Source organism: Pseudophryne corroboree, chromosome 12 (genome assembly GCF_028390025.1).
Source record: "Pseudophryne corroboree isolate aPseCor3 chromosome 12, aPseCor3.hap2, whole genome shotgun sequence".
Taxonomy (NCBI): domain Eukaryota; kingdom Metazoa; phylum Chordata; class Amphibia; order Anura; family Myobatrachidae; genus Pseudophryne; species Pseudophryne corroboree.
This window is the reverse complement of record NC_086455.1, coordinates 77,167,477-77,188,433: the sequence shown is the minus strand read 5'-3', so window position 1 is coordinate 77,188,433 and position 20,957 is coordinate 77,167,477. Positions and strand designations below refer to the sequence as shown.

Sequence of the window (20,957 nt, the reverse complement as noted above, 5' to 3'; positions counted from 1 at the left end):
CCTGTACGATCTTTTACCCATGCCACCTCCATTTCCCCCCGGCATCCCCACTGGCCACCTGCTCTACCTCCAGCCCTGCCGTTGATCCAGTTGCTCAAAGAGAAGATTCAGAAGTTCTTAGAACTAACCATACCATGCAAGTGCAGCTTCAAACGGGACCAGGAGGCGGAGCTTCAGATGGGTCCACGAGGCAGAGGGTATCTGGACTCCAGGTCGACACACCTTAGGTCGACGCCAATTAATCGACACCTTAGGTCGTCATGGACAAAAGGTCGACAGGAACAAGGTCGACATGGAAAAAGGTCGACATGAGTTTTTCACCATTTTTTTCTTTTTTGGAACCTTTTCATACTTAACGATCCACGTGGACTACGATTGGAACGGTAATCTGTGCCAAGCGGAGCGGAGCGAAGGCACCATGCCCGAAGCATAGCGAGCGAAGCGAGCCATGCGAGGGGACATGGTGCACTAATTGGGGTTCCCGGTCACTCTACGAAGAAAACGACACCAAAAAAACATAAAAAATTAATGTTGACCTTTTTCCATGTCGACCTTGTTCCTGTCGACCTTTTGTCCATGTCGACCGTTTGTCCATGTCGACCTAAGGTGTGTCGACCAATTGGCATCGACCTATGGTGTGTCGACCTTTTTGTTGTCGACCTGGAGTCCCAGACCCGAGGCGGAGGTTCGGATGTCTCCAGGAGGCGGGGCTGTGGATGATTCCGAGAGGCGGAGCTTCGGACTGCTCCGGGAGGCAGAGGTTCGGATGTCTCCAGGAGGCGGGGCTGCGGACGGTTCCGAGAGGCGGAGCTTCGGACGGCTTCGGGAGGCGGAGGTTCGGATGTCTCCAGGAGGCGGGGCTGTGGACAATTCCGGGAGGCGGAGGTTCGGATGGTGGTTGGAGGCGGAGTTTCTTACAGCATGGGGGGAAGCATCTAACAGTTGTGGGAGGTGGTGCTTTGATCGGGTCCAGGAGCGGTGCTGAGGCTGGCCCTTAAGACTGAGGGGTTCATTCCGAGTTGATCACTCGCTAGCTAGTTTTAGCTGCCGTGCAAACGCTATGCCGCCGCCCACTGGGAGTGTATTTTAGCTTAGCAGAAATGCGAACGTTTTTATTGCAGAGCGCCTGCAAAATTTTTTTGTGTAGTTTCAGAGTAGCTCAAAACCTACTCAGCGCTTGCGATCACTTCAGACTATTCAGTTCCGGATTTGACGTCACAAACCCGCCCAGCCATGCCTGCGTTTTCCCTGGCACGCCTGCGTTTTTCCGAACACTCCCTGAAAACGGTCAGTTGCCACCCAGAAACGCCCACTTCATGTCAATCACTCTGCGGCAAGTAGTGCAACTGAAATGCATCGCTAGACCCTGTGCAAAACTGCATTGTTCGTTGTGCCTGTACGCATTCGCAGAACTGCCATTTTTTAGCCTGATCGCTGCGCTGCGAACAAATGCAGCTAGCGATCAACTCTGAATGACCACCAGAGGCAGGAGGAATTTCTGTCGTCCGGCTAGGGTAAAGGGGTAATCAGGTGATATCATTTTGGGTGGCTGGTAGGGGAGTGAGCTAGTCGATGTTTTCCTGTCACCACAGAATGAATGCACTGCCTGAAATGCTGTGGGCCTAATTTCAATGGGGGGCCTGGAGCTGCAGCTCCATACGCCCCATTGTTAATCCGGCCCTGGGCCCCGTACAGTTATATCTCTGGGGCCACCTCAGATTATATATGTGTGTGTGTGTGTATATATATATATATATATATATATATATAAAAATAAATACACAGTTGACGTAGAAGTTAAAGGAGCTGATTCTGGCATTGGTTGAGGAATCTGAGGCAGTGGATTGATATACTTTACATACAAGTTACAATCTGGTATGCAGTTTTAATAGTGGCGTGTTAGTGATACACCCTTAAGAAGCAATACTACACCATAGGCACTTGTTCCCTTCTTTTGCAACTGCACCTTCATCAAGGGAAAAGCCATCAGTTGATGAAATAAATGAATTGAATATTGCTGCTACATATGGTGTACTGGTAAATGTGGACTTACTGCATTTTTGGTATATGAAGATTTTTACTGTGCACCCAGCATTTATTTTGGAAGTGTGCCTTCCACTTTGCTCTGTGTGTGTGTGTGTATGTATGTATATATATATATATATATATATATATAGGCACAACAAAATTTGCTGCGCTATATAAGAAACTGTTATATATACATACATATTTATTTCTACACATATAAAAATGTTTGTCACTTCCATGCACAGCTAAAATCCTTCAGGATCCATTCTGAGCGTGTTACTGAGGAAGTTACATTGCGTTGTGATTGTCTAATCAGCTATATACCTTTTGAATTATTCTTTATATGGGCTAACACCAGTAACGGTCTTGATTATAATTTCTGGATATCTTATTCAGGCAGGTTGCTAAAACATGACTGCCGGTATCTCTAAAGGGAACTCCAATCAATAGTTCCCATAAGGAGCTCCATAAAATAAGTTTTCCATAATTATCTTTAAGGCAGCCTGTAGAAATTTTCATCTAGGATTATTAAGATTCCTAAAAGGAACTATCAATAATGCTCCTATCAGGAGCCAGCATAAGAGACTCTATTATTCTTATATTCAAGGTTGTGATTTTCCATATATACAGTAAATCCATTAATGGCAAGCAAGCTTAATTTTTATACTCGTTACCCCTGATGATGTCGATAAGACGAAACGCGTTGGGTTTGTCAGTCAGAAGTTTCCAACCTAGTTTGTAAAGATACTCCCCCTCGAGCTCGCACCTTGAAAAAGGTGAGGGAGTATCTAGAGTCAAGATCATACAACAAACATATTGGTTGTCTTTTACTGGCATTATTTTTTAAACACATCTGTGTAAACAGTGTATAATGAACTTTGTGTAAAAATTGCATTTGTTCAAATGTATGCTATTAAAATAATTTTTTACTAATTGGCCTTGGGCCTCTTGTTTAGGTGACTATCTTGGTGAGGGGTGTCCGTTACAGGTTCCCAGACACTAACCTTCTCCAGTATTCAAATCCTATCCACGGAAACAACACTGGAAGAATCATTGTAGATACGGTTTTATTTAGCGCACTTGGGAAAATTGTTTTTATTATATATAAATATGTATATCTCTCCTTCCTCCCCCACACACCACACAGTTTCTCTCTCCCCAATAACTCCTTGCTGCATTTCTAGCTCCCCAACCCCATTCCAAAGCCCTGTATCCCCTCACCAATCAACTGTTCCCCCGGGTGGAGACTCATCTAAGTTATACTCCCCAGTATCCAGACCTGAACACTGCACAGCAGGAACCATGCGGTCCTCACACCCCACCAGAAGAGGTCAGTGCAGGGCAAAGGAATCCTGCAACAGAGCTGGACCCGGAACGCAGGCGCACACTTGCGACACACAGTCACTGTGTGTGAGAGGCTCTGTCACCCTGAGGCTGTGCCCAGACTGCCTACAGCTCACTGCCCAATTTGGACAATATGGCTCAAATCCCTGCCAGGAACTAAGCGGTGTATCCTTGGGGCCCCTCTGATCCTTGGGGCCCGGTACAGTTGTCCCCTTTGACCCACCTGTCGCCGGCACTGGACAGGAGCCGGAAGCTGCACTGTGACATTACGTGCAGCACTCTGCTCCTGTCACAATGTAAGATCTGGCAGTGCAGCCAGATGAGTTCGGGGAAAGCCCAGCATCTCAGGGAATTATTGGGAGCCAAAAATGTGCCAGTCATGGTGGCCAATCCATTCAATTCACGTATGATTTGTAGGAATTACATGGCTGACTGATTAAAGCCAAGTGAATTTGTGAGCTGTAGACTTGTGGTAATCATCTCACCTTGTCCCAGTCATCCAACCACAGACTCCATGTGATTCCTACATGTCCCTATGTTAAGGGAGGAGATGGTAACCCTAGTGCTTATTGGACAGGTCATCTCTAGCTTCACTGTTGAGTTTTAGTATTGCGTGAATAAATCAGTATGCTGTAAAACCTAAGCTAGGCACACACTATGCAATAATCGGGCTGATCAGCAGTTATTGGCAGCTTGGTCCAGTAATCTTAGATTGCGTATGCAGTGCTGATTACTGTTCTGAAAGCACTTGTATTAGACGATTGAATCTGATCTGCTGCACAACATTTGTCTAAAACAATGAGGGTGGGATGTATTAACATACAACGCCGCCCATCGCAGCGATGCTAATTTCATATGTACTAACATATACAATTAACATCGTAACATCGCAATGCGGTGGAGGAGGCCCCCTGCGATCCCTGTGAGGTGGTGTGCGGGGGGTCTCTATCACCTCCCTGGGGTCATCATCTCCTCCCATGCAGGCAGCAGGCTGTCCTGAGTGCCTTCTCCCTGCAGCCAGAAGGACCTCCGGCTGTGTTGCGAGGTGGAGTTTAGCTTCCGGTACCAGGGCTGGCTGGACGGAGGTATGCCGGGGGGAGGGGAGTCGGCATCAGCGGCGCGGCAGAGGTGGCAGGATGCGGCGGCCGGTGTTAAGAAGCCCAAGAGGCTTCTATAGGGTATCGTAATCAAAAGAAAATGCGACTGCCAGGGGTTAGTACATATGACACATTTTGTCTTTAGTGCATCCTGCCTTGAGTCATTTCATGCACATTTTTATAGTGTGTGTAAATTTCCCATCATCTGTTCGACATTTCTGCCAATCGTCCATCAAAAAATGTCACATTTGTTTTTCAGAGGGTAGGAGAGTGTGGACTGGGTTAAGATCCCAATTCACCTCCATGGGGTATCCGTCAGGTTGTCAGAATTGATGTCAATCCATGCTAGAGCTGTGTGGGGATGGCGGGAAGTGGTCTCCATAGATCAGTTATATGTTTTTTATGACCTTACAGATGGGTCCTCGGTTATCTTGGCTGTTTCTCTGCCTAGACGGAGGTTTAGTCATGCGTATGCGATAGCTTAGGTTGCTGAGTTTAATCATGGACAGGCATGTTGAGGCACGAGTACATACTCAGCATGCAATACACATCTCCACCACTGGGTGGCTAATGCTCCACTAATCCCGTACTTTAGATCGAATAGTGGTGGACTGATCTACAGTACAAGCTCTGGCAAATGGTCAGTGATGACTGTAATGTTAATATACAGTCCTGTACTGCATACTGTACACACAGATGGTGACCAATGATCAGACGGAGAGAGTAAAAAAAATGTTTATACAGACGCAAACTAACGTATTAAAACACTTGTCAATTGCCGTGTTACTGCATGTGAGCGTCCAAGTCCCGTAGACAAAGCAATAGAGTAAAAATTAAAATAGTGTATGCAGACGCAACTGTGTGAAAGGAATAATGTAGTTCATTGACTTTAAAGTATGTACAGTGCACTAAGGGGGTCATTCAGAGTTGATCACTCGCTAGCAGTTTTTATCAGTCATGCAAACGCTAAGCCGCCGCCCTCTGGGAGTGTATTTTAGCTTAGCAGAAGTGCGAACGAAAGGAACGCAGAGCAGCTACAAAAAAAGTTGTGCAGTTTTTGAGTAGCTCCAGACCTACTCAGCGCTTGCGAACACTTCAGACCATTCAGTTCCGGATTTGACGTCACAAACACGCCCTGCGCTTGCCCAGCCACGCATGCATTTTCACTGGCACGCCTGCGTTTTTTGGAACACTCCCTGGAAACGGTCAGTTGACACCCAGAAACGGGGCTGCCATTGCGACTGAAGAGCGTCGCTAGACCTTGTTTAAAAATACATCGGCAGTTGTGAAAGTACGTCGCACGTGCACACTGCACCGCATACGCATGCGCAGAAGTGGCGCTTTTTCACTTAATCGCTGTGCTGCGAACATTTTTCACTAGCGATCAACTCGGAATGACCTCCTAAATACCGTGTTTTTGCGTTATGAGCGTCCAAGTCCCCAAACGGTATAAACAAACACCAATGGGAAGGAATCACTGCTTGCAGTACTTTTACACATGAACTTGTGTATCTTCCATGCAGCGACGTGGGCAAGTGGTGAAGGCTTCCGCCTTGCATGCTTAGAGTCCCGGGTTCGATTCCCAGAGTGGCAATGTATTTTTTTTCCCTGACATTCACTTTATTATTATTTTTTTCTTTGTAATTTATTGCAATACATTCAATAGCAGTGTGCACACAGGTTTCACATAAATCAGGGTAAAGCTGCAGGAGCTACTCATTCCGCTATCTAAAATACACAGTGGCAATGAGGACCAGTAGACATACCAATAAATATAAATTAGTGTATTCTGACGCAACTAACTGTTTGAGCAACACAGTGTACTGTAGATCGTCAGTGTTAGAGAATCTGTGTTGTACTTTATGAGAAGGGATCACTGCTACTGTACAATTTGCACATATATCAAAGCGACTGCAGTTCTCTATCTGATTTTCATATACAGTACAGTATTGTGTTGTACATTTATTGTATTTAACACAATATTTGAAGCGCCTGTGTTAGTACAGAACCTGTAGTTATAAAATTTATAATGCAAATATAACTAATGAACCTTATATCTGAATTCCGCCGTTCGCCTTTTATAAAGGGGCTGTGTTTTGTCCCCTAATAATGGTCACCGCTAAAGAAAAAAAAGATTTATAGTAGCGCTCATGGAATCAGACATACAGTTTAAAAAACATGTCCTTGGAGCCAATGAGTATAAAACTATACATTTATTTTACACGCAACTTTATACACATACAAATTCCTATGCATAGGAAATAGACATATAAAAGAAAAACTCAATTCACTATAAGAACAAGTTGGTATCAAGCCGGTAGGCTGTAAGAATCCTTGTACAGTATGTATCGTATTTAACGGCCAATAATTGAAAGTCTTGGTGATTTAAAATCCAGTATTACTATTGTAGTACCTATTCGCAAGGCACTGGAATAAAATGACAGTCAACGGATTACTAAAGTTTATATAATATGCACCGCCAGAGATTCCATACTAAATACAATGTAGTAAGCAGCTCGGTGTTGCAATGAATCAGAGTTTACTTTGTAACAAGCGCAGCATGAGCAGGTCTTTCATTCAACTTTGGTGTGACTTCAATATGCTTAACGGCAATTTTATTATTATCTGAAACGTAAGCATGCCTTACACAATCAATTTCCTGATGGTTTTGAGCTGTTGGATTCCTCTTTAAAAGTTACAAGTTCAGGAATGGGGTAATGCTTTGAGTAGTTCCTAGTTAATTTCACTATACAGGTTGAGTATCCCATATCCATATATTCCGAAATACGGAATATTCCGAAATACGGACTTTTTTGAGTGAGAGTGAGATAGTGAAACCTTTGTTTTTTGATGGCTCAATGTACACAAACTTTGTTTAATACACAAAGTTATTAAAAATATTGTATTAAATGACCTTCAGGCTGTGTGTATAAGGTGTATATGAAACATAAATGAATTGTGTGAATGTAGACACATTTTGTTTAATGCACAAAGTTATAAAAAATATTGTCTAAAATGAACTTCAGGCTGTGTGTATAAGGTGTATATGTAACATAAATGCGTTCTGTGCTTAGATTTAGGACCCATCACCATGATATCTCATTATGGTATGCAATTATTCCAAAATACGGAAAAATCCGATATCCAAAGTACCTCTGGTCCCAAGCATTTTGGATAAGGGAGACTCAACCTGTATTCTAGGAAAAATATGTCTAACTAGGTGACTCATCACACCGTCAGAAGGGACTGGGGAGTGCACCATTTTTATTATATGGAGTATTACCGCCAATCATAATTTTGTGAGTGGTGAAATATTGCACTTTCAAAGGGCATGTGATGGTTAAGGGGCCGTAGCCCCTTGTGATGGCGTGAACAGCGCACGCAGGGCACGATGAATTACCTAGTAGGTGCTGTGGTTGGGGGAGTGGCGGGTGCGGGGGAAACGCAGACGGGGAAGGGGGTCCAGGGGTGCCATGAGTGGGGGAGGGCTGGGTGCGGGGGTGCCACGGATGTGGGAGGGTGTCCGGAGGTGCTATGGTTGGGGGAGGGACATATGGGGGAGGGGGTTGGGACGTGCTGCGGGTGGGATAGGGTCGGGAGAGTGGGGGCAGCAAATGGGGGAGGGGGTCCGGAGGGGAGGGGTGGGTGTGATGTGGGTGGGGGAGGGGCAGGTGTGGGGCTGCGGCGGATGGGGGAGGGGTCGGGAGGTGCTGTGGGTGGGGAAGGGGCGGGTGCACCGCAGGTGGGGTAGGGGATTTGGAGGTGCTGCGGATGGGGGAGCGGCAGGTAGGGGGGTGCCGCAGATGGAGGATGGAGTTAGGAGGCACTGCGGGTGGTGAAGGGGCGGGTGCATGGGTGCCGCATGTGGGGTAGGGGTCTGGAGGCGGCACAGGTGCGTCGTATCGGCGGGTGGGGGAGGGGCACTGTATATACATAATACCATTCACACATGATACACTATATACATACCCCATGCACACACTATACACAATACACCACACACACTATCTGCTGGAGCAGCAGCAGCGCTGTATTGAACCGGATGTGCGTTCCCTCACACTTGCTGCTGGCGCTGCTCCTGCTGTCCGGTAATCGGCAGCGGGGACTCGGAGTCGGGGTCACGCCTAGGCTGCAGCAGCAGCAGGTGATGGGCGGGAGTGCGCTGGGTAGTGACACACGCAGGGCGTTACCCCGGCGGCTGACAGAGATTTGGGAGAGGGGATCTGGGGATCCTTGTCGCCCGCAGCAGCAGCAACTGTGACTCCACCCAGCGTTATGCACAAAGTCACAGAGTCACAGATCTGGGCTAATATATAGCAGAATTTGACCGTATTTGGATTCTCTCTTTGCTGTTGGTGAGCACTCTGCTCCCATTGTTGATATTGATGATCACTTAGGGCTGGGTTGGAACTGTATTGCGCATGTTTCTTTATGTGCACTACTGCTCACGCATCTCCACTTATGTGTGGTCCAAGATTATACTTGTTTTTTATTTCATATGCTTTGTTAATTTTTGGTTTCTAATATATACCTTGACCCTGTTTTTCCAACATACTGTACTAATTTTTGTCTTACTTTATTATCTGTGTAAAACTACAAATCCTTTTAAAATAAACTGAATAGAAATTGAAAAATCACCTCTGTAATGAACTGCAGGACAGATAATTGGATGGGAATGATAATCACTAGTGTGTACTATACACCTGAAATCAGATGTTCTAAAGAGTATTTAACTGCTTAGAATATCATGAAGTATGTCAGGTTGTGGGTGACATCATTCAGGTGTGTACTACCGTGGCCTTAATATACAAGCTAACCGTTCCATTTTTGCGGAAAAGTCCTCCTTCATTAGGCAAGGAGACGCATGTTGGTATAACAATGTGGGGGAGTGGCAATGTTGGATTGCAGGCATGTCTAAACTGATTCTAAATGTATCTGATACACAGAAGCATAACAAGGGTATATGGCACCCAGGGCAAATAAAGAAATGGCGCCCCATCTCCCCTAGCTTACCCCCCACCCCCACATATAGTACCCAGAACATCCACCCTGGATGCAGTGAAATTTTCAGTCCTGTCAAAAGCCCTGACATTCACAGCAAGGATCTTTCAGTCTGGGAGGACAAAGTGACATATGGGACAGGATGAGAGAGAGAGAGACTCCTGGGGCAGAGAGAGATAATTAAGGCAGACACTGACAGCGAGAGATACCTGGGGCAGAGGGAGAAACACATATGGAGCAAAGAGAGACCTGGGGTAGACAGATAGAGACCTGGGGCAGACAGACTGAGAGAGGGCCGAGGGAGAAACATATTTGGAGCAGAGAGAGAGGGAGAGAGACCTGCTCGGACAGAGAGTGAAAAGAAGAGCGAGACCTAGGAAAGAGAGTAAGGGAGAGACCTGGGGCCAAGGGAGGAACAATATGGAGCAGAGAGAGACTTGGGGCAGACAGACAGAGAGACCTGGTGCAGAAAGAGACCTGGGGCATAGAGAAAGGGAGAGAGAGGCCTGGAGCAGAGAGAGAGAGTGACCTGGGTCAGAGAGTGAGAAGGAGAGTGAGACCAGAGAAAGAGAGACCTGGAGCATAGCAAAAGGGAGAGAGAGACATGGGGGAGAGATATTTTGCACCCTGAAAAATTGGGAGGCGGTCATTAGGTCGACAAACATTAGGTCAACATACATTGGGTCGACCACTGAAGGTCAACATACATTAGGTTGACATGCGGTTTTCACAATTTTTTTCATTTTTTTCACCTTTTTCATACTTAACGATCCACGTGGACTACAATTGGGAACGATAACTTGTGCCGAGGGTAGCGGAGCGAAGCACCTTGCCCGAAGCATGGTGAGCGAAGCGAGGGGACACGGTGGCGAGGGGACACGGTGCACTAATTGAGGTTCCCCGACACTTTACGAAGAAAACGACACCAAAAAAGTAAAAAAAACTCATGTCGAACTTTTCCATGTCGACCTTGTACATGTCGACCATCAGTGGTTGACCCAATGTATGTCGACCTAATCATGTCGACCTAATGAACCACACCCTTAAAATTACCATAAAGCTCAAACTCTTCAAATAGTGTTGGAGAAGAAAATAAAAAGAAATAAACAGCTCAGCTGCAGGCTCTGAGTGTGTGGGCAGAGTGCACTTAATAAAGAACTCCTAACTGCAGACCACGCGTGTTGTCAAATGCCAAGTTTGGCGCGCATGTCACACCACTGCCCATCAAGCCCCGCTCCCTATACAGATTCTGTTTGCGATTGCAAACCCTATGACACCCTAGTTTCGGCTACTTCCCACCCAACCTTGCCCCCATTGGCTAGGTGCCGTCTATCTCCCACCTTCTTATAAATATCCCTAGGTAAACAAACACAGTACTATCTTAACAGCATCTATTCGCAATAATAAATAAATAAATACTAATAATCACTTACCCCATCCTGCTGTCCCGCATTGTCTTTCTATATGTCTAGCTGCATGCTGAGAAGCAGGTAGAGAATGTTGTACATTTGCACACTACAATAAACCTAAACCTGTGGTTAAGTCTCACTGCATGACCCACGTCACATGCTACTATTATACAACTTGTGTATACCACAAGTAGTACACACATATCAACAGATAATAGCATGTTCTAACAATCTAACTGTAATGACAATAAAACTGAATATTTGACATAAGCAATTAGCAAAAGTGACCCAGTCATTGTCCATGGCTACAGCCCGTTTTAAATGTGTATGTGAGTGTGGGACTGAAGTTTGGTATATGTTATGAGCTCCTGGCGACTCACAATTTTTTGGAAATAAATATGTATATTTAGGAATAGAACAAAGTTCCTCTATTGACCAATCAATAATGTCCGTTTAATATTACACTGAATGGCTGAGGAACTTATATACAGTAAGTATATGTATAGTGGGTAGAGAGGAAGGTTCACCAATAAATAGTCCTTCAACAGAGGCCTGCAGATTTATGCAGCTCAAACATTAACTGTTTGGCTGCAGTCATACGTCAGACACATTTGAGTACCTATGTCGATTTTATTGTAATATCAGTTTTCTGTCTTTGTGTTTGCAACATTGTTGTTTTTATATTTGATGTTTAATGATTAACAAATAATTTATTGTATGTAATGGAGACATTTGATTTTTCTCACATTTATATGCTGTTTATTTATTTTTATTTTCTTCTCCAACACTATTTAAAGAGTTTGAGCTTTATGGTAATTTTTCAGGGTGCAAAATCCATGCCTAGAAAACAAGAGGTCCTAGATTTCTACATTCCAAGTTCAATCCAGGCTTCCCTGAAGGAAATGTTCAATTTTCATTGGCATCTTCTAAGGATTACACATGTCTTCATTAATCATCATTACCACCAACTCATTAAAGCCAAAGTCCCACAACTACTTAAACCTCTATGCCTACCTACTTCTTTAATTTCCTGGATTGGTTGCATCAATTCAGTAAAGATGAATATACTCTTTTGGTTCCTGTACCTTTTCAAACCCACCTGATTAATATCCCCCTCACAGACACACACGTATGAAAACTCTTACAGTATTACACCTTAGGATTTATATGGACAGGAAAGCCGCCCTCACGTGAAACTAAGGTGTTTCTGCGGTCGTCTCGAGGTGCCTGACTTGGTTTCCTAGATCTTAAATGGTACTATATGCCTTGATGTACCGTTGAAACAAATGTTTAGACAAGTATGGGGACTGTGTGGAAAAATAATTTGCACCAAGGCCATACTATTGATTCAACGTAAATATTTAGGAATTGTATAAATTTACACAATGAGAAGTTTTGTTACCCTATTTATTGAACCACCCTAATATAATATCCTTGAATACTCTCCAGATATATTTTCCAGCTCACTTGTGCCCTGGCAGGCAAGTGGTATTAGGTATTTAACTGATATTGTTCAATGCGCCGCCTTTTCTTCGTTTTCTAAAATTCAGTCCATGTTTCCCATCCACACTATCAACTATTAATTTCCTCCAATGCAGACGTTTTCATGCCAACACTGTCTGTGGAAGCTATTGAATTAGCTCTCCCCGGTAACTTGCCATTGCAACGGTGTAGGACTGACAGCAACAGCAGCAGAGCTTGCCTTCCTCATGGTCAGATCTCACACTGGACTCGCTGAAATCTGGGAATCCGGCGGTACCGTGAGCTCAGCATACAGCCACACTTACTTGCAATGGCAAGAACATCGCCCCTAATTGAATGAACCTCTATATATTTGTCTATATAAAGTGACTGATTTCTATCTGAGCTGATTTCCCCATCTGCTGTCTCCTTGTGATCCTCATGAGCTGGCTTGTGATACTGATCCCAGGGCCCGTTGGAGGATGGGCAGAGATTAGGGAGAATGCCGCCTCCAGTTTCATTACTGCTAAGATTGAGAGTTTCCATAAATTTTGGAAAATGGCCAAAACTCTTCAATCTCTGACAAAATTAATCTCTGCAACTCTCTATTTTCCAGATTCCAAATTCTTCCTTCTATTGGGTTTCTCTGATACCACCTGACACCAGAACAAAGCGACGTATTGGGCCTGATTCTGTGTTGCACACAAATGCTGATGTTCAAGTAGCTGAGTGATTTTTGCAGCTACACATGCGTGACCATTTCTGAAAACTCCTACAGAGTTAATGCACAAAGGTGCTTTTGGGATGGGGACAGACAGTATCAGAGATGTGGAAAAGGGATGCGCATCCTGGGCGATTACTGGGAGGTGTCTAGAAATTAAAGCAGAAATGGTGCGTTCCGTAGCAGTGTCGCGGACGTGTCAATGCAAGCTGCTGCGTTCACACATGATGAAAGTGGACCTTGCACATTGTACAGTACACAAGGGGAGTTTATAGTGGTAATAGCACAAAATTGCGGGCGGCCGACCGCCAATAGACGCTGCTGTGCATGACTCAGAAGTGGGCTTATTTTCTCCACTGCCCCATGACAACTAGCTAAAAACCTGATTTCCCCCCTCCCCCACACAAACACGTACACTTCAAATGATTATTAAGAGAATGTGGTATGGCCATCGTATGGAATATATGACCTGCATACAGAATAATTTGAAATAATTTCCTCGAGTTTGGAGCCCCTGGCTAATGTTACATTATTTCCATTCTCCCTTTGCCTAATCCAAGGAAATTCTAAAGCTAAGTACACATTAGGCGATATTTTAAACAATATCTCTCATTTTAGACCCTTCTGAGCGATATTGTTTGTAATATCGTCCAATGTGTATGCACAATTTTCGTTAATGATGAGCGCTCCCACGGGTCGCTACCGAGGTCTTCTGTCGTCTGTACATGCAGGTCAATTATGGCTATGTCGTTAATGATAAGGTGCATATCGTACAGTGTGTACGCTATGAATGATGAACGATGGATGACCCCCATGAAATTCCTACCCATTAGCTGAAAAACCCTAGTATCGGATGACTCCTGTATATCAGTGGTCATTTGTAAAAATCACTCAGTGTGTACGCTCAATATCGTTTGTCAGGGACTCCGGGAAATTCAAGAGAAATTGTTCAACGATATTGCTCATGGAACATATAATTTAGTGAGTACCCGGCATTACTCTTTCCACTCAACCATCTGCATTGTACTCTACACCCTCCGTCTCCTCTTCCTCTGACTTGCTTACTTTCTCCCTCTCCTTCCTTTTCATTTCCTTTATTTCATTCCATATGGTGTGCCACACCACCTCCTCTACTCTCCTTCATCCCACTTTAATGTAAAAATGGATGCTCCTTCGGATGTTGTTTTTCTCATTCAGAATTCTCCTGTTAGACACAGTTTCAGAACGGTGGGGCTATTCAGAGTTGTTAGCAAACCAAAAAAGCACACTACTGGGAAAAACAATGTTGCACTGCAGGTGGGGCTGATGTAACATGTGCAGAGAGAGTTAGATTTGGGTGGGTTGTTTTCAAACTGAAATCTAAATTGCAGTGTAAAAATAAAGCAGCCAGTATTTACCATGACCAGAAAACAATATAACCCACCCAAATCTAACTCTCTGCACGTGTTACATCTGCCCCACCTGCAGTGTAATATGGTTTTGCCCAACTGCTAATCATACGATTGTTTGCTCATTAACCGTTCAATAAACATGGGGAATTATATGTGTATACTGTATGCGTGTGTGTGTGTATATATATATATATATATATATATATATATATATATATTCAATCTACTAGAGTATGTATCAAGTAGATGGTTACACTTAGGGTATAGCTTGCAGTATATTTGCAAAATAATCCCCTATGGTCTGTGGTCTATTTTGCACCTTTTACTCCCAAAACAAAAAGTAACTGAAAGAGGGGTATCCTTTAAGTGTGGTAATTTACAACGGCTAATTGGTTTGTTAGGGTCTGTTCTATTAGCCCCGATAGCCGGTGCTTATCCACCGATGCCGTGGGATGTCTAGTCAGTAGTGACAAGTATAGACTACAGACTTTTTATTCTTTGGTGTAGATATATGTTTACTGATTTGTAAAATGAGAAAAAATGGCAACAAAAACAACTAACAAAAAAAAATAAGAACACAAATTTATTTCCACTTTGCTAAATTTATTTTGATAAAAAGTTATTGGATTTATTCCTTTGTTCTTATTACTTATCAGGCTAAGATACATACGGGATGTAGTCAATAGGTCAACTATAGTATGTCAACACTGATAATGATGATACCACAATGTTGACAGCCGTGATGTTGACATATCATAACCAACTCGATGCATACCACATGGCTCCTTTCAGACAGGAGGATTGTGGTCAGCTTGCTGCTTATGACAAAATTGTTCTCCACATACGTCTCCCGGTATCTACATACTGCAGGTCAGGATAATATGTGGATTTCTCATGGGTAGTACGGATGGTGTAATGGTTAGCATTACTGCCTCACAGCACTGAGGTCATAGGTTCGATTTCCACCATGGCCCTAACTGTGCGGAGTTTGTATGTTCTCCCCGTACTTGCGTGGGTTTCCTCTGGGTACTCCGGTTTCCTCCCACAAACCAAAAATATACTGGTAGGTTAATTGCCTCCCAACAAAATTAACCCTGGCGTGGATGTGTCTGTGTGTGCATGTAATAGGGAATATAGATTGTAAGCTCCACTGGGGCAGGGAGTGATGTGAATAGGCAAATATTCTCTGTACAGCGCTGCGGAATATGTGTTCGCTATATAAATAACTGGTAATAATAATAATACTCTTCAGATCCTTAGCACTATTTGGCCTTTTTTGCAAGGTGAAATAAACTGTTTTCTTTAATCCCAATTTTGGATTAATTTTGGAAAAACATGATTAGTTACCATTTCATTTGTCTATACAATCTTCTGGCATTCCACGACGTAGGCAGATTCAGCAAGCATCCTAGTTGTGTAAATAGAAATATCATAGCTTCCAGTTGGATGAACGAGAGGGTAATGACAAACATCCTTTAACTCTAGTAGCTAAAGCAGCCATTAGCTGATGTTATAAAGACATAATTTGTATTTTGCTAGCTCAGATATATACATTTTCTTTTACTTGTGTGAGTCACGTATTCCAGTTATCACATTAGCAGTAATATGATCTAACGCTGAGAATATCTTTTTGTTTTTGTCTTCCTCAGTCAGTTTACCAACATCTGGGACTTTTTTTTACTGGATGAAGCCTCTTGTATGACAGAATAAGTCAGACAGAAGCCCAACAGCAATGTTCTTCTGAACCTGACTAGCCTGTGAGACTGGGACTTGGCTCAAAGCTTGGCATGAAACGGCCTGCCAGTCTGCATGTTGGCGCACACACAGAGCTAAAGGCAAGCGTTTGGGAAGAGCCGGTAAGCTTGTACATACTTGTTACCTGGGGTTTCTCTTTGTGGAAACGGAACAATAGTCCTGTTCATTGTCTCTAAAACTATACGTTTGCCAATTACATCATATTTACTTCTGTTTAAAAATCTGTCTGAGCTTTTGTTTAGAAATACAGTCACTTTATCACTAAAATGTACAAATTGTGTCCGCTTAGAATGTCTTATCAGTGTAGAACATATTTAGTGATTTACTGATTTCCCAGGAATTCTTAAATGAGCAGTCTAAAAACGCTTTATATTATAATCTGGTACGCAAATGCTAGCACAATGTTATGCAATACTGCAGTCACTTTAATAATGAGGGACTGGAGAGCACAGACCCGCCATATTACAATTTAAAAGTGCATACGTACCGTGTAGAGGTACAGAAAGGGGGGGGGATGTTGCAATCCCCACCCCTAAATTTCCCTTCAGCACACTAAAAAATTACCTCTGACCATACCTGAACCTATCTGGTAATAGAAATTCAGAGAATTAGTCACACATGTTTGCAAACACATGTTTAAGCTGCTGAGCCACTTCACGGCTTCTCCGACATCAGCAGTCCTAACACTACATAATAGCAGTGCCCACATAGGGCCATGTAATTTGTCACAGTAGGCCTCATGATAAAGGCTATTACTAAAACACATCCAGACAGAGAGCTAACTTACCCAGGAGCCACCCCCAGGGTCTCCCATTGGCACTACAAGGAACAGGATGCCTTCCAAATACTGCTCCCATTCAATGCCTTTCGCACACAAGCAAACAATGGTAGTTGCTCGGTCATTCCTGGAGATAATTATGTATCAGGTGCTGGAAAGGGGGAGGGGTCAAAGACAAACAGACAGTGGGGCGGGTTGCAAATGTGGGCACTGCTATTATGTAGTGTTAGGACTGCTGATATCGGAGAAGCCGTGAAGTTGCTCAGCAGCTTAAACATGTGTTTGCAAACATGTGTGACTAATTCTCTGAATTTCTATTACCAGATAGGTTCAGGTATGGTCACAGGTAATTTTTAGTGTGCTGAAGGGAAATTTAGGGGTGGGATTTGCAACCCCCCCCTTCTCTCTGCCTGTTTGTCTGTGACCCCTCCCTCTTTTAAGCACCTGATACATAATTATCTCCAGGAATGACCGAGCAACTACCAGCGTACCGTGTAGGAAGCATTTTTTGGATCAACACAATGTTCATGTGACTGCAGCCTATCAATTCACTAGGAAGCAGGGACATCAGTAAGGTAGGGAGACTCGGGGCCTAATTCAGGGATGTATGCAAACCCGATTGTTTACGTACATCCCTGCACGCAAACATCCCACGTCTGCGACGTGTGAGATCTGCGCATGAGCAGATGCTGAACTGCTTATGTGTAAATCTAGTTCTGCGAGTGCCCTGGATGCCATAGCCTGATTAGCAGGCTCTGGCTGTTTGGGGGTCGAGCAGGGGGCCTCCATGGATGCGGCATTAGCATATTACCACCCAGCCGCTGCGGTATCTGTGTCCATCCACAAAATGTTTGCCACACTCCTAATAGCATCAAATATTTGAAGTCACACACGTTCCTTTGGACCGGCACACATAAAGCTCTGCCATAGGACTTTGGTGCGGGGATCAAAATGGTAGATTTGTTTGTAGAGAAGCAAATGTTTTCATTAGCGCAACAGATTATGCTGCGCTATACAAGAAACTGTAAATTAATATATAATTAGCCTATGGGAGTAGACAGACTGAGAGCAAGAGGACCTTCCTCAGCAGCTTATGGGGACATCTAGCATGCAGAGCAGGGCAAAAGAGAAATTACATACACATAAACATTTTATATTATATACATTATAGCCTTCAGTATTTACTTCTAATGTGCTAATTTACTTTATTTGGCAGGTAAAATGAAGACACTACTACTGCTTGTCACATTTACTCTGGTGCTGAATTCCGCTTACTCAGTAAGTACAAACCTATGTAATCTTTCATAATCTTGCTTCACTTCCACTTCTAAGGTGACATATAATGTTAGTGTGAGAGGGGTATTATGCAACTATGAACATTCACAAACTGCACCAGAGAGCAGAAAAAGTGACAATAAGTCCGATTTTCTATTGTAGTTTATAATTAGAATCTGTCTGAGGCAGTTAAGGGATACTCCGCCGCCTCAGTGATACTAGCCCACAGCTTTTTTTCAAAAATAGTTTATTGAAATTTAAAAGTGTGTTGAGGCAAATATTCTACATTAACATAAGTAAACAGTTACTTGTCAAAAATAAAAGATCTGATCGTAAACTCATCAATGTTCAAGAAGAGCTATTAGTACATAGCAAGTAGTAGGTCAATAAATAAAGCATATGTCAAAGGCTGTACCTTGTACATAAGGTAATAAGACAAGTAACTGGGATATCAAGCATATGACTAAACGAAATAAGCAAAATAAATAAAACAAGGATGTATAGTAAAGGGAAGAGGACAAGGACAAGAGTGTGGAAGACAAGACAAGTAGCAGATGTTCATATGCAAACATTAGGATATAGGGGTCTATGGTAATGCGTATTCCGGAAATCAGGTGTGTACTACCTTGGCAGCATTCACAATTTGGCGAAACAAATACCAATTTGTTGACTCAAATAACTGTAGAATGTGAAGCTGAGTGTTTATCTATCTATCTATCTATCTATCTATCTATCTATCTATCTATCTATCTATCTATCTATCTCCTATTTTTTATAGAAACATGAGACAACTTTTTCCACATCTGGCAACATGGCCTGCCTTTCTAGATATAGAATGTGTAGAACTATATAGGACATTTAGATATCTGTATCGAAAACTGTCTGTTTATAAAACCTATTAGTTTATCCCAAAATGTCCTAATTTTTCCACATTCCCAGAAGTTATGTAAAAAGGAGTCCCCTTATGTACCACATTTTGGGAAGAATCCTAGATTGCCTGTAATTAAGTAGTGTCTCTGTACATGGCACATGTAATAGGATGCACTTCTTGTAAAGCTGTAGACTGTAAATGTTTCAGGGTAGTAGTAGAGTGTTTCACCAATGACACAGGACTCAGGAGGCATGGGAGATGGGATATCAGCAGACCATTTCACGTGAGAATTATGCCATAGGATGTCTTGACAAGACACTATAAGGACAGGGTATAAAAACCTTATTCTATATCCATTAGTGTTAATAAAGGACATAAGGGACTATATTGGGTCAGCGTCCTGATCAGGAGGAATCACTAGTGGTTGTGACTGTGCAAAATGACGAGCCTGGAGATTCATGTAAAATTGCTTATTTGGGAGGTAAAATGTTTTTGACAATGAAGAAAAAGTACATATTGTGCCAAATATACCTCTAGTGGCAGAAATCTTGATTTCCAGACAGTGAAAATAGAGCTGTCCAGACCTGGGAGAAAACAGGCGTTACCTTAAAACATGTTAAGGAGTACTCTTCAAATATCTTTTAAGCTTCTTGTTAATGTGACACCAGTGGCGACCCTAAATAAAACTGGTCGAGTCATAACCCAGAACTTTAAGAGTCAGCTGGAGGGATATGTCTGAAGTAATGTGCCATGCGTTACCCCAATAGCCAGATAACAATAGAACAGTGAAGCTAAAAGCTGCACTAGGGGGTGTATTTAGTATATTTACTAAGTGTTGAGTTTTCGAAACTGTTTGATAATATTGACTGTAAAACGCCCCAGGTTTTGCATTCAGTATTATTGCCGCTTTAAATTGCCCGGCAAAACCCGAGGCTTGTGTTTTATATGGGAAAGCTATTGCACTGCTATCACCTGTGGTAGCCCCCTGATATACAGTATATGGCAAACCCCTATCACCAGTGGAGACACCTTTTAATAAATACACCATATAATTAATTGGCACATAAAGTATATTTACTGTGGACAGCATTTTTCTTTGTTTGATGATTCAAGAAAAAGTGACATCCCACCCGCCTCTGGACACCATACAAAATCACCTACCTAGCCAGTATTCCGGCAGCGGTGTAGTACCCCTGCCGGGATCCCGGCGTCTGTAATGAGACAGCCGGGATCCTGACGGGCGGTATGTTAACTGCATACCGTCCCACATAACAATATAAATATATAGTAATGCCCCATAATAATAGACCTATATAGTAGTGTCCCACATTACAATAGAAATACATAGTAATGCCTCCATAATATATAAATAGTAGTGTCCACTGACAAAGTGGGAGGCGCCATCAGGCTGCCAAACACCATGGTCTTGTTGCTCGGCAGCGCATTATAATTGCGGAAATGGCAGTCACGTGTGCAAAGTGTGCAGTGGGTGGTACTGCGTACCTGCTGCCAATTTCTTAAAGGTACTCCGTACCCGAGCGTACCTGCATACTTGCACCACTGGGGTATCTCCTGTGCTTGGTGCTTGCTGCATCCTACATTCTAGAGGCATACGGGCAGGGGCGTATCTACCCATTGGCCAGGATGGCACTCGCCAGGGGCGCCAGCCGATGAGGCGCGCCACCCGCCGGTGCCACCCGTGGCCAGAGTGACGCCCGGCAATAAGCACAGCATCCTTCACGTGGGAGGGCACCTGGCAGCTTTGAACAGTCAATTTGTACCTGTGTCCCCCCGCAGTGACACCCGCCAGCGGCAGCTACAGTTAC

The 20,957-nt window shown here is 43.5% G+C and overlaps 1 protein-coding gene across 2 annotated transcripts in view; it reads left to right on the top strand.

Annotated features, from left to right (window-relative positions):
* The window catches only part of PAPLN (papilin, proteoglycan like sulfated glycoprotein), a 275,678-nt gene that overhangs the window by 56,259 nt on the left and 198,462 nt on the right, over positions 1 to 20,957 (top strand). For both annotated transcript variants that reach the window (XM_063947669.1, XM_063947668.1), the window contains exons 2-3: positions 16,102 to 16,308; positions 18,202 to 18,263. In XM_063947669.1, the coding sequence (XP_063803739.1) occupies positions 18,207 to 18,263 (57 nt within the window). In that variant the 5' untranslated portion in view covers positions 16,102 to 16,308; positions 18,202 to 18,206. The remainder of the gene's footprint in view (positions 1 to 16,101; positions 16,309 to 18,201; positions 18,264 to 20,957) is intronic.